Raw genomic sequence first — 13,959 nt, forward strand, 5'->3', positions numbered from 1 at the left:
ATCACATCTGTAATTGTACATGAATAATAAGAAGAGCCGCCGCGCTCAATTAGCTCTGAGTCCACAAGGGGGGGGGGGGGGGGGCAGAGGACGACAGGAAATGAGAAAAGTTTCAAAGTGAGGACGCTAAAAAAAGAAATTCTTCAGTCGGTGTAGTCCAGCAGAACCAGAACCAGAACCAGACCCAGACTGTCTGGCTTTCACTGACCAAACCTCAGCACAGTTTGAACGATGTGTTCACTGGTTTCTACACAGAATCAGATTCGTCAGTTTCTTCTGGTGTCTGAGACTAGAGACGCGACAGCCCTGAATGTCAGGTGTGACCGCAGTGTAACTGACCGACAGACGCAATAACCTCAACTGTGAACCGCTCGTTAGCATCTGGCTTTTGTGCTGCTGATTTCCGGCTGTGACCCCTCGCTGACAATCAGTGAGACATTCAGTGACACTCTGTTAAAGAGGGACAGACATGAAGTAGATGTGAGAGTGAAATCACAGACCTACACATCGTCAACCTGCATGAAAATGTAGATCCAGTAGATAGATAGACAGATAGATAGATACTTTATTCATCCCCAGGGGAAGTTCACAAGTTCCAGCATACTCCACAAAGTTTAAGCAAAAGGCATGCAATAAATAATCTCACAGCAAGCAAGGACTTAAAAGTTAAAGGTAAAAAATGTAAAAATGTCCACATGTCCAGTGCAATAGGACTGAAGTACAGATGTCCAGTGCAAACAGAAAGCATGTTAAGGTGTACGTTGAGGGTGAGCGTTGTTCAGATTCCATTGAGAACACTGAGGAATGTTGACATTAATGTTTAACGTTTCCCCCCGAGTGGAGTTAAAGAGCCGCATGGCGTGGGGGAGAAACGAGTTCCTCAGTCTGTCAGTGGAGCAGGACAGTGACAGGCTGCTGTCACTCTGCCTGGAGATGACGCTGTGTAGCGGATGCAGTGGATTGTCCATGATTGACAGGAGCCTGCTCAGCGCCCGCCGCTCTGCCACAGATGATTAATTCATTCATTCATTCATTCGACTATCCCTTTGGGGTTGCGGGGGGCTGGAGCCTATCCCAGCTGTCAACGGGCGAGAGGCGGGGTTCACCCTGAACTGGTCACCAGCCGTTTGCAGGGCAGCATATAGAGACAGACAACCATTCACACTCACACCAAGGACAATTTAGAGTCACCAATTAACCTAACGAGCATGTTTTTGGTCTGTGGGAGGAAGCCGGAGTGCCCGGAGAGAACCCACGCATACACGGGAAGAACACGCAAACTTCACACAGAAAGGCCCCGCCCGACCCGGGGATCGAACCAAACAAACTGCGCCACTGTGCCGCCCCTCATTGGACGATTCATTGAGAAAAAATCAACAGATGAAATTGATCACCAGGAGAATGTGGAAGGACTCAGCTGCTCCTCTTTACTTTGATTGATTTGATTTCATTCTTTTACTGTGAATTGACTTTACTGGAAAGAAACAGATTGAAGTTTGTCTGATCTGATTTTCATCTCATCGACATCAACACAGCGACACCCTGAAGGGGTCAAAGGTCAACAGCTCATTAAGTCAACACCCTGTCTGTTCACGTGTCTGTCTGTCTGTCTGTCTGTCTGTCTGTCTGTCTGTCTGTCTGTTCGTCTGTGTGTCTGTCTGCTCACCTGTGTGTCTGTCTGCTCACCTGTCTTTCTGTGTTGTACTTTGTTCCTGCAGAGGGCAGACTGCTCTCTCTCTTTCTCTCTCTCTCTCTCTCTCTCTCTCTCTCTCTCTCTCTCTCTCTCTCTCTCACACACACACACACACACACACACACACACACACTGTGTCGGTGTGTTAATTGCTCAGAGTGTCTTAATGATCTCTGTGTATTTTGATGCTTACTTTTGACTTAACAAGCGTTTAACGTGATTTCTGCCTCCATTTTAATTATACCTGAGGAGCGCTGCTCTGATTGGTGGTTTCTTTAACAAGAGCCGTTAACTGTCCTTAACGAGGCCTTAACGAGATATTAAAGCTGTGTTTGTTCTGCAAATGAGCTGCACGTATTTAGAAAGCTCGACATGACGACAGGATTACTGCTCGCTAATGATAGACCAAAACAAAGAGAGAGAGAGAGACAGGTACACGGACAGACAGACAGACAGACAGGCGGGGGTGTGACACCTCCCGTCTCCAACAGGTAACTGTTTGTTTCAGTCTGTTTTTACCTTTGCAGCTAATCCCAGAGTGAACTTGGAGCTGCGACAGCGTCTGCCATCACCTGCATCGCAGCGGCTCAGCAGCAGCGACAGGTACATGAACATGTGTGTCGACGTTAAGTCCATCCAGGCTGCAGAGATCGTTAAGCTGCGGCTGGAGCGGAACACGCAGTTTGTCCTGAGGGGGGCGCTAAATCACAGTCAATAAAATGAAGGGTTCATCTTCTGAGGAGCAGAGTTCAGGACGGCCTCATTGTGTTTCTCATTATCTGTAATCACAAATGAGTCCATTCTTCAGCTCATGTGGTTTCTCGTGGTTTACAGATCTGGGATCGGCCTGAGTCTGGACCACACTCACTGTCCTCAGGGTAAGCTCCAGCGTCTCATTCAGCCACCCGTTCATTCATCCATAGCAAGATTCAGGTGTTCTTCTCTAAAAGAAAGAGTAAACGCTAAACACTGCAGCAGAACGAGCACAGACGTTCCATCAGGACTTTGTGGTGTTTTCTGCACCGTCAATACATGCATTTCAAAGGGTCAAAGTGTCAGAGTTCAGCAGGAAGTGTCCGAGGAGACGGCTCGTGGGAAGTGGAAGAACACCTACTGACTGGATCCTGTCTGTCTGTCTGTCTGTCTGTCTGTCTGTCTGTCTTTCTTCCTGTCTCCCTTCAGCCCATCAGCACCTCCAGGAGCCTCAGACCTCCTGCTCCCCTCGGACCCACAGGAGCTCTGTTTCTCCTGTCTCGTTGTTGTCCTCCAGGCCTCCAGGAGGTGCAGGGGAGATGGAGGTGGATCTTTCCCCTGCCCGAGGTTCTTCTCCTCGGACAGAGACCTGCGGAGACGGCCCTGATGGAGGAAGAGCATCCAGAGGTCCTGGTAGTCCCACGCTCAGAAGACACTTGGTCAGCCCTGACAACAGGTGAGATGCTCTGTATTACTACGACCACTACTACTACAAAGTAATACAACTAGTATTACTATTACTGCAACTGCTACAACAACTGCTTTTACTACTGCTACTACTACAGCAACTGCTATTCCTATTTCTACTTCGACTGGTACAAACAGTAGCGAATGACTAGAAATGGACTCTGCTGGAAAATAACATTGAAATCTTGAGCTGAAGCGCCGAAAACTCAGTGAAGTTGATGCACTGAAAGAAACTGAAGAGTCAGATGAAGTGCAAACTCTCAGAGCAGTCGAACTGAAACTGAAAGGTATATTACTCGACCTGTGATCAAAGGAGTGGATTTCAGTTCGAATGAAAGCGGTGAAAGGAGTCAGAGCGTCCAGAGCTGAAAGCACTGAAAGGAGCTGCAGTGTCAGTCACAGCCAAGACGCTGCAGGCCCTTCAAATAGTAGCTGATGTTCGAAGTTCTTACAGGAGTGTCGTCTGAAGTGAGTGTGCTGAATGAAAGGACTTGAAGTGTCAATGTAAAAATATGAATGGAGCCGTTGGTGGTACGTGCTGGTTCTTTCTTATTATTGTTCATGATGATGGTCGTAATAATAATCACAATAATTCTAACAGTGTGTTTTAAATGGGTTTACAAAATAAAAACAGGAGTAGACAATTATGATTTTTATTTATTTTGCACTTTTTTAAGACTTTGCCATTCTAAAATTCATACCTTTCATTCATATAAATATGTTTTTTAGTTCATCATTAAGATGATCAGAAGACACATTCAGTGTTGTGTCATTGTTTATTTAACAAAGCACATTAATCGATATCTTCAGGGTTAAACAAACAAGACGATATTAATAATAAATACTATTAATAAAACGAGGTTATCCTGTCAGTGATGTGATTGTCTGTAATAAGACGATTGATCGGTGATCAGCAGAGTCTGTGGATCTCTCAGCTCATAAACTTTAAGAGAATTTAATCTTATCGATATTGGAAACTCCTTAAAATGTTCTTTAGTGCGTCTTCAGACGTCTCCTCGGTGAGGAGACTTATTAAGAAGTTTATTGCTTTTCATTAACTTCAGCCTTCTTCAGCTTCTTTCATTCATTTGGTTTTTTGTGTCTTTTGTGTCTTTTGATGCATTTTCATATGAAATTTGTGGAGCAGTTTGAGTTGCATCACTGAATCGTGCCCTATTAAATTTAGACGTGGTTTGATTAGTCGAAGCGTTACAGAGAGGGAGACAGAAATAGAAAGATAGTAAAAGCAATCGAGGCGGGAAGAGAGGAAAGTTGATTAGAAGCAGCTCATATTATAAAGTCAGAGGCAGTCAATTACAGAAGACAGTGTCAGCCATATTTCAGTGTCTTATTTACTCGCTTTATTACGCTAAGAAGCCTCTGACCTTTAAGGTGATATGAGAGAATTACAGGCGAACATCCGCCGCTGCTTATTAAAGCAACGCCTCATAACCTGCTGCCTTCATCTCTCCGCCTCACAGCTGATAATGTGAGGTTAAAACACCTGACCTGACTACACACAGGTGAAACTCTAATGAAACACTCACTGAGATGATGTCACCGGAGTCCTGACCAATCACAGCCTGGCTGACCACCTGGCTGAATGGTGAATGTGGAAACATCTCGTCCCATTCTTCATGTCAGGCTCTGATTCCTGTGTTTCCTGTGAGGCTGGTCCAGGCTGAGGCGTCTCCGTCCAGGCGATTAATCATCATTCATCAGTCATTAATCATTAATCACTGATCATTGATCAGATCAGTCGTATCTGTGAGGTCAGTCGGAACAGATCCTCACATCTCAAACGCTCTCTCTTTCAGTGTGTTTTCTGCCGTCAACACAAGCTTTTCGCTCAGCTCGTCGTGACCTCTGTCAGGACTCACCTTCGTTTACCTGAAACTTGTCTCCTGCAGCTCTCATCAGGAGCTCATGTTTGGTCCAATCACAGCGGCCGGTCAAGCTCCGAGTTTAGATCAAGACAAAAATATCTCGTTTCTGTTGAGGGAGCTCGACGCTCTGAGAGACATCAACAAGAAGGTAAATATACACACTCACAGTATACATCTACACACACACACACACACACACACACAGTATACATCTACACACACACACACACACACACACACACAGAGTTTACATCTACACACACACACACACACACACACACACACACAGTATACATCTACATACACACACACACACACACACACACACACACACAGAGTTTACATCTACACACACACACACACACACACAGTATACATCTACACACACACACACACACAGAGTTTACATTTACACACACACACACACACACACACAGAGTTTACATCTACACACACACACACACACACACAGAGTATACATCTACACACACACACACACACACACACAGAGAGTATACATCTACACACACACACACACACACACACACACACAGAGTTTACATCTACACACACACACACACACACACACACACACAGTATACATCTACACACACACACACACACACACACATATTTTGTTTTGGACAAAGTTAAGCCAATGAATTTTGAGCTGTCAGAACATTGACTGTATACACACACTCATACACATACATGTGGTGTACTGCATATACACACACTCATACACATACATGTGGTGTACTGCATATACACACACTCATACACATACATGTGGTGTACTGCATATACACACACTCATACACATACATGTGCTGAATATACGAACATCTGACTGTGCTTTAGCTGTTGGATCAGCTGGTCCAGAAGGAGAAGGCGCTACGAAGCAGGGAGGTGGAGGAGGAGCTGAGGGAGGAGCAGAAGGAGGCCCGCGGCTGGGAGAGACCTGCAGGTGAGGAGGGGGAGACGATTCTTCGAGTTTGCTCTCTTCTTAATCACTTCTGATCCAACCTCGACTTCTTAAATATTTGAATATTTTTCATGCACACAGTTTAATACCAACACACACACACACACACACACACACACACACACACACACAGAGTAATTAAAACAACAGCAGTGGTAACGAGGTGACAGTTAACAAGCAGCTGTTAGTTTAACAGAACACTGTGTGTGTGTTTCATTTGCCATCACATGTAATATTGATTTAACTGAGCTCTGTGTGTGTGTGTGTGTGTGTGTCTGTCTGTCTGTCTGTCTGTCTGTCTGTCTGTCTGTCTGTCTGCCTGCCTGCCTGCCTGCCTGCCTCTGTGTGTGTCTCTGTGTGTGTCAGTTTAATCCAGCGGGATTATCACAGAAACACAAAGTTTCCAAATTTTAGTTCATTGCACATCGTGCGCGCGCACACACACACACACACACACACACGCACACACACACACTAATACTCAAAGAAATGAGCATGTGAATGAATAAACACAGTGGGGCTATGTGACCATGAGGAGTGACATCATCATCACCATCACCATCACCATCACCATCATCATCACCGTAATCACCATCATCACCATCATCATCACCATCATCACCGTCATCACCATCATCATCACCGTCATCACCATCATCATCACTGTCATCACCATCATCATCATCATCACCATCACCATCACCGTCATCATCACCGTCATCATCACCGTCATCACCATCATCACCATCATCATCACCATCATCACCGTCATCACCATCGTCATCACCATCATCATCACTGTCATCACCATCATCATCATCATCAGCATCATCACCGTCATCATCGTCATCACCATCATCACCATCATCATCATCATCATGAACTCATCCGTCTGATGAGTGTGGACCAGCAGACAGCGTCACGCCGAGCGCTGTGGAGACGTCCTCGTCTCACGCACCTGCTGGACTTGCCTGGACCAACTGTCCGTCCTCTGCTCGCTGGGTTAGCTGAAGCTGCCGCGTCGTCCGCTCACAACTAATCACTGTGCACACCTTGATCATGTGATGCAGGGTGTTTTGGCCTTGGCTCTCAGAAATGAATGTACTTGAATACATTGAGAATCAGACATTTTTAACTTGGCCCTTGAACAAAGTTCTTGAGTAACATTAAGAGGAAAACTGAGCTGAACTCACATGACAGACGACATCCAATCAGAGCCAGAGCTGCGCATGACGTCCAATCAGAGCCTGTGACTGATTTCATTTTCAAGTCTCACAAGAGCTGTGGTCATTTCTTCATTATTACACCTGGACCGCAGGACACACACACACACACACACACACACACACACACACACACACACACACACACACACACACACACACACTCACACACACACACACAAACAGAAGCTGATTGATGTTTTTACTGAATTCATCCTGAAACTGATGTCTCCTCCTCCTGTCTCCTGCTCTCCATGTCTCTTCTCCTCCTTGCCCCCCCTTCCATCCTCCTCTCCTTGCTCCTTCCTCTTCTGTCCTCCTGTCCCTTTGTCACTGTCTCACTGTCTCCTCCTTTTCCCTCCTCCTCTCCTTCTCTCACTGTCTCCTCCTTTTCCCTCCTCCTCTCCTTTTCTCACTGTCTCCTCCTCTTCCTTCCTCCTCTCCTCATCCCGTCATTTCCACTTCTTCCCTTCTCCTCCCTTTGTCCCCTCCTCTCTCCTCCCCTTGTTGTTTCCTTGTCTCCTCAGCTGTGTTGGAGGAGGTGTTAGCTGCTCAAAAGGACAGAGATCAGGCCCTGATGTCACGACTCTTGCTGGCCAATGAGGAGAGAGACGAGGCTGTGCTTCGTGCACGCCAACTGCAGCAGGCCTCTGAGTACGCAACACCCACCTACACACAAACACAGTGTGTGTGTGTGTGTGTGTGTGTGTGTGTGTGTGTGTGTGTGTGTTTGTTTGAGTCAGTGTGTGTGTGTGTGTGTTTGAGTCAGTGTGTGTGTGTGTGTGTGTGTGTTTGTTTGAGTCAGTGTGTGTGTGTGTGTGTGTGTTTGTTTGAGTCAGTGTGTGTGTGTGTGTGTGTGTGTGTGTGTGTGTGTGTGTGTGTTTGAGTCAGTGTGTGTGTGTGTGTGTGTGTGTGTGTGTGTGTGTGTGTGTGTTTGAGTCAGTGTGTGTGTGTGTGTGTGTGTGTGTGTGTGTGTGTGAACAGTTCCTCTGAGGAAAACTGACTCCAACATGTTGATTCACATATTTACATGACAACATGTTTATTGTGTTCATATAAAGCAGGAAAACAACAAACTGCCCCTCCCTCTCACATCTCCTCCTCATCCTCTTCTCCTCCTCTGCCCCCCCACCCTTCATTATTCACCTCCTCAGTCTCGTTAAGAGCTGTGAAACGAGCTCTCGTCCTCCTCGAGGAGCCTCCAAATAGACCAGAAAATCTAATTACAGATAATACCCCTCCCCCACCACCTCCCCCTGTCCTCCAGCACTCCCCCCAACTCCCCACCCCCAGGATGAGAGGGTAATTGATATTGGAGGCCACAATCCTCTTTATGAGGGACAGAATATGGAGGAGCATGTTCCATCTGTCAGAACTGAGAGTGTGTGTGTGCGTGTGTGTGTGTGTACATGGGTGGGGGGGCTAAGGAATGCATTATGTTAAATGAGGGTCCTCACAATGATGGAAGTACAGAGATGTGTGTGTGTGTGTTTTCCTAATGGAGGGTGGCCTGTAACGCCTTTGTAAACACGTGTGTGCGTTTGTGCTAAAAATGATTTTTGTACAGAAAACATCAGAAAGTGGTTTCACGTTATTAAAGGTTATTAAAAAGATGGCAGATGTTTTCATTGAGACGAGCCGTCTCTCTGAGGGATTGAAGTGCTCTTTAAGGACGTTCATCGAGATCATCAGTGTTTAATAATTAGAATATTGACTCATTTAGTCTGGACACACTTCTGTTCCCTGCTTCTACTTATTTTGTTTATTGTGTATTGTCATCAGCATTACTGGTTATTACTACTCACTGCCCAGTGACTGCCTGGTGATGCCCAGTGACTGCCTGGTGATGCCCAGTGATAGCCCAGTGACAACCCAGTAACAGCCCAGTGATAGCACAGTGACTGTCCAGTAACAGCCCAGTGACTGCCCAGTGACTCTAACTGTAACTCTTTGACAGAACTCGCATATACAGAAATGCTGGAAAGGCAAATTTCCCCTTGAAACTTCATATTGTTTAATTTGAATATTTGTTGCATGTCTACAGAAGGACGAATGTCCATTTTCTAGAAAACATGTATTTGTCCAGAACGTTGTTTTTTTCTATCACTGGAATCGTCTCGGACTCCTCACATTAATCTGGTGACACATTGGACGGATCCTTGTTGGCAGGTTGTCGCCCTGAACGAAAATGATGTTTTGCCATTTTAGTTTCTGTGTGCAGAGACAAACTGAGCAGGCTGTGCTTTCATTGGTTAATTATGTGCCCAATGTAAAGAGGAGTTTAAAACAGTTGTACTATGTATAATTTAGGTTAACGAGAGAGTCCCTCATGCCCTTCTGGACGTTCTGGACACATTCATGGTGAAGACCAACGTTTGCCTTCACTGACTGTCGCTGCTGATCTGAAATGATCAGTCTGACGTGAAACTTTTCCAAACTGATGAATGAAGATTTTCCCCTCGCTGGGATCATTTGATCCCGTTGATGGCTGCCGTCTGTGTGCTTCTGTCGATCGGAGGTGTGTGTGGGAGCGTTAATGACGGCTGTGGAGCGAGCCGAGCCGAGCCGAGCTGAGCTGAGCCGGGCTGGATGGGCTGTAAGCAGGGTGTTAGAGGAGCTTTATTGGAGGCGGCTGGTCTTTCATTACCTGCTGTTCCCTGCAGAGCGGAGCCGCCTCGGCCACCTTATTACAGTTTATTACCAAAAAACAGCGGCAGGCTAAATGAAAAGAGCTTCCCAGGAGGAGAGGCAGGAGATCAGCTAGTTACCAGCTCCACGTCCACCATCGTGGCTGCTGTCAGAGGGAGAAATAAACTCCTGAACAGCAGAGGAGCCGCTTGGCCGACGCCTTCGCAGCTTTCCACTGATTTCGAAATGATGGAGAGTTTCAGGTGGACTTCAGGGAGTATAGGACAAAATTACTACACAGCTGCTGCAGTCTGACAAGCTGCTGCAAAGGTCCAGCTTTAATTTGTTCAGCCCAGCAACATTGGGGGGGGGGGGGGGGGTCGAGCAAAAGTCACCCCATGTTCCTCAATTATAACTGCAAATGTATTTAAGAATATGAACTGTAATAATAAACATGATGCCAACTGAAAAACCTGAAGCTGGTTCTGAAGCTGGTCGTGGATCCCTGCTTCTCCTGTTTGTGATTGAACATTGTCATCGTAAACCTTCATGTGCCAAAACTGTTTAGATTTTGATTTTTGTGCATTACAATTGTATTTTGTATTGGGCCCCACAACAAGACACACAAGATCAAGTCAAACTGCAGGAGCCACTGTAAGGGTCCGGGGCCCGTGAGCAGTTTCAGCATTGTCTGGTTGATGATTCATCCTGCCGTACTTTTAGGTTTCTGGATTTTTTAGTGTCGGTTGTGGGCGTGTGCGTGTGTGTGCGCGTGCTCTGCGCCAACATCACATCCCTCCAGTGCTTTCCACACTGCTACAACACACTGACGCTGTAGGTGGTTTTCAGGTGTGGTCAATAGTTCTTATTTCCATCTCTTTCCGTTGTTTGGTCACCAGATATACAGAAGCACTGTTATAAAACACAGATTTACAAACAGATCCTGGATCTGACGAACACTGTATCTACCTGAGCCTTTTAACTGAAAACTCTGTTTCTTTCCAGGTTGGACAGTATTCACCTTGAGGACTCTGACATGGTAAAACACTCATTGAACAACAGGTTTCTGTGGTTTAAATGCATAATATGAATCTGATCAGTTCCCTTGTTTTTCATTGGTCAGGATGTGGACGAGCTCCTTCAGTGTGTTTGTGACGCCGACTCTGTCCAGGACGTCGAACGGTTTGGTTCAGTTCTGGTTCAGCATCTGCGGTTGGCAAGGCAACGGAGAAATGACATCACAGCTCAAGAGATGAAGGCTGTGATGGAGGAGAGAGACAGCTCTGTAGCCAAGGTGAGTCTGCTTACCTGTCTGCTTACCTGTGTTTAATCAGTGTGGTGCGTCACTCTGACAGGAAGTAGCACAGGTGTCAACAACATCGATATAAATGTGCTTGACAAACTAATCTGCGCTCGTTATCCCGACACAACTAAACATGATAAAAAGCATTTCCTACGTAATTAAGGGGGGAGATCAAGTCAGACCAACCAGAACCAGAGAACCACGTTCAGGAAGGCCTTCAAAGGTCACCTTGATTCTCCCAGTGATCCACTTCTCCCTCTGCAGTTGTGAGGCTTGAGCCGATCATTGTCACATTGTCTCACGGTGTCATTTCAGGTGATGTTCAGGTTTGTCGATCCACGAGTCAAACAGACTGAGCAGGCAACCAGTCGACTGTCAGTCCACAGGATCAGATTTACAGAAGCTGATATGTGAAGTTCTCCTTTTAAATAGATTCAGTTATATCGTCCAAATCCCACTGCTTGTCCACGGGGGTACCACAAGGGTCAGTGCTTGGACCCCTTCTCTTTTCAGTATACACCACCGCACTTGGTGCAGTCATCCGCTCACATGGCCTCTCATACCATTCATATGCTGACGATACCCAGCTCCTCCGTTCATTCCCGCCAAATGACCCCACGGTCTCAGGTCGTTTATCAGCATGCCTCGCCGATATCTCGGCATGGATGAAGGAACGACACCTTCAGCTTAACCTGTCAAAGACTGAGCTCCTTGTCATCCCAGCCGGTCCCTCTATACAACAACAGATCAGTATCCAGCATGACTCGGGTCTGCTCACTCCCGCAAAATCTGCCAGAAACTTGGGTGTCTTGATCAATGACCAGCTAACTTTCAAAGAGCATGTGGCCTCTATTGCTCGGTCGTGCCGATTCGCACTGTACAACATCAGGAAGATCAGACCCTACCTGTCTGAGCATGCAACACAACTCCTAGTACAAGCGCTGGTACTATCACGCCTCGACTACTGTAATTCCTTACTGGCAGGGCTCCCAACATGCTTCTTGCAGACGATCCAGAATGCAGCGGCTCGCCTGGTCTTTAACCAGCCCAAAGAGAACCTGTCACTCTGCTGTTCATATCCCTCCTCTGGCTCCCAGTTGCTGCCCACATCAAGTATAAGTCCTTGATGCTTGCATACAAAATTGCCACCAACACCGCTCTGACCTACCTGAACTCCCTCATTCAGGTCTGCGCTCCCTCCTGCTCACTACGTTCTGCCCAGGAACAGCGCCTGGTGCTGCCACCTCCAAAAAGCCACCGAACGCTCAACATCGCCCGCCGCGTCTCCCCACTCAGCACAGTTCATCGGAAAATGAATTAGACAGTTTTCAGGAATGTCTGCCAGTTTGAACTCTAAATGCATGAAACGGATTCCAGTATTTTCAGCAGTCGCTCTGTTTATTGAGGTGAAACTGGTTTTGCCCTGAGAGCAAAAATAAATCAAAGAAGAGAAAGGTGACTCTGACGGAAGTGTTTTAAGGCTTCTAGGAATGAGTACCGTGAAGCGTCTGAGCCAAGCTTCTTAACGGTTTTCTGCTTCCTGTCTTCCTTCCGGCAGACTGCAGGTAAGGCCGGCTCTAAGTCGTCTGTTTAACCCGGTTGGTGAGGCGCAGCGAGGCGCTCGGCGTGGTGCGGAACGTCGGCCGGGTTACGGAGGCCCCGGTGGCCCAAACCTCAAATATTTGCAGTTTGAATGTGAACATGAATATTTTGAATGATTGGAAAACAAAACGGTGCAGAGACAAATATTGACAACCAGATTGAGTCGACCTGACAAAGCTGACATGAGGCTGATGTTTGCTGAACACTCGCTGCTTGTACACCTGTTTGTCTGCTCAGGTGTGTGTGTGTGTGTGTGTGTGTGTGTGTGTGTGTGTGTGTGTGTGTGTGAGCGTGAGCGAGGACAGGACTCTCATGCAGCCTCCAAGTATGTGTGTGCATTATATGAATGTAATCTCTCTGCTGAGTATTTGCTTATGGAGACAGAGGAGCTGCTGATGGACTCACAGATATTCAAATCAGACAGATGGACGCTCTGCAGGTGTGTCTCCTGATCGGAGAACATCCTCGTTCTTTCACCTGGATGACGTCACCTGAGCGCCTGAGTGTTTGCTGCTGATGTTGTTGGAGGATGATATTACTCAGGGCTCGAGACTGCGACCAAAATGGTCGCATATGCAACCTTTTTTTCAGAGTTTGCGAGTAAGAATTTCATCTGGTCGCGTTCGTGCGAGCGCATCAGTTTTATGGCTCCGTGTTAGACATTGTGGTTGAAAGTCGTCCCTTTTTTCACTGGTTTAGTCAGCCGCCTCCACCTGCACTCTCTCCTGTTGAGACAGCGCCGTCGCGTGCACATATAAGCCGTCGCGTAAACGCGCAGCGCACAGCACTTCAAGACACCAAGACTAGCGTTTCGCTATTCTCAAAAATGAATGAGTCTGTTGCTGATTTTTTCAAAAAAAAAAATTGTTACGGGGTCGACACAATTTAAGCTGGAAACTGTGAAGTTACACAACGCCAGCATAAAACACAAAACCTGTCGGGACCAATGCATCACCCGAAACACTGAGCCCCTCCCGACTTTTTTTCAGCGGATGGATGAGAGTAATCGCTCAACAGAAGAGAACGAAATGGTCATTAAGTTTAGCACTGCCTATAACATAGAAAGAGGAACTCCCGTTCACACAATTCAAATCCCAGATCGCACTGATGAAAAAAACGGGCTGAATGTGAACCCAACCTATGCCAATGACAAGGCATGTGCCCAGTTCATAGGAAAATCATGTGCTGGTGCGACCAAC

General features: G+C 46.7%; 1 protein-coding gene across 2 annotated transcripts in view; it reads left to right on the forward strand.

Annotated features, from left to right (window-relative positions):
- mipol1 (mirror-image polydactyly 1) overlaps positions 1–13,959 on the forward strand; it is a 49,050-nt gene that overhangs the window by 15,428 nt on the left and 19,663 nt on the right. For both annotated transcript variants that reach the window (XM_076748366.1, XM_076748367.1), the window contains exons 3-10: positions 2,221–2,296; positions 2,528–2,571; positions 2,876–3,122; positions 5,044–5,167; positions 5,881–5,986; positions 7,755–7,881; positions 10,861–10,894; positions 10,979–11,149. In XM_076748366.1, coding sequence (XP_076604481.1) covers positions 2,221–2,296; positions 2,528–2,571; positions 2,876–3,122; positions 5,044–5,167; positions 5,881–5,986; positions 7,755–7,881; positions 10,861–10,894; positions 10,979–11,149 — 929 coding nt within the window. The remainder of the gene's footprint in view (positions 1–2,220; positions 2,297–2,527; positions 2,572–2,875; positions 3,123–5,043; positions 5,168–5,880; positions 5,987–7,754; positions 7,882–10,860; positions 10,895–10,978; positions 11,150–13,959) is intronic.

This window comes from Chaetodon auriga, chromosome 14, assembly GCF_051107435.1.
Source record: "Chaetodon auriga isolate fChaAug3 chromosome 14, fChaAug3.hap1, whole genome shotgun sequence".
Classification (NCBI taxonomy): domain Eukaryota; kingdom Metazoa; phylum Chordata; class Actinopteri; order Chaetodontiformes; family Chaetodontidae; genus Chaetodon; species Chaetodon auriga.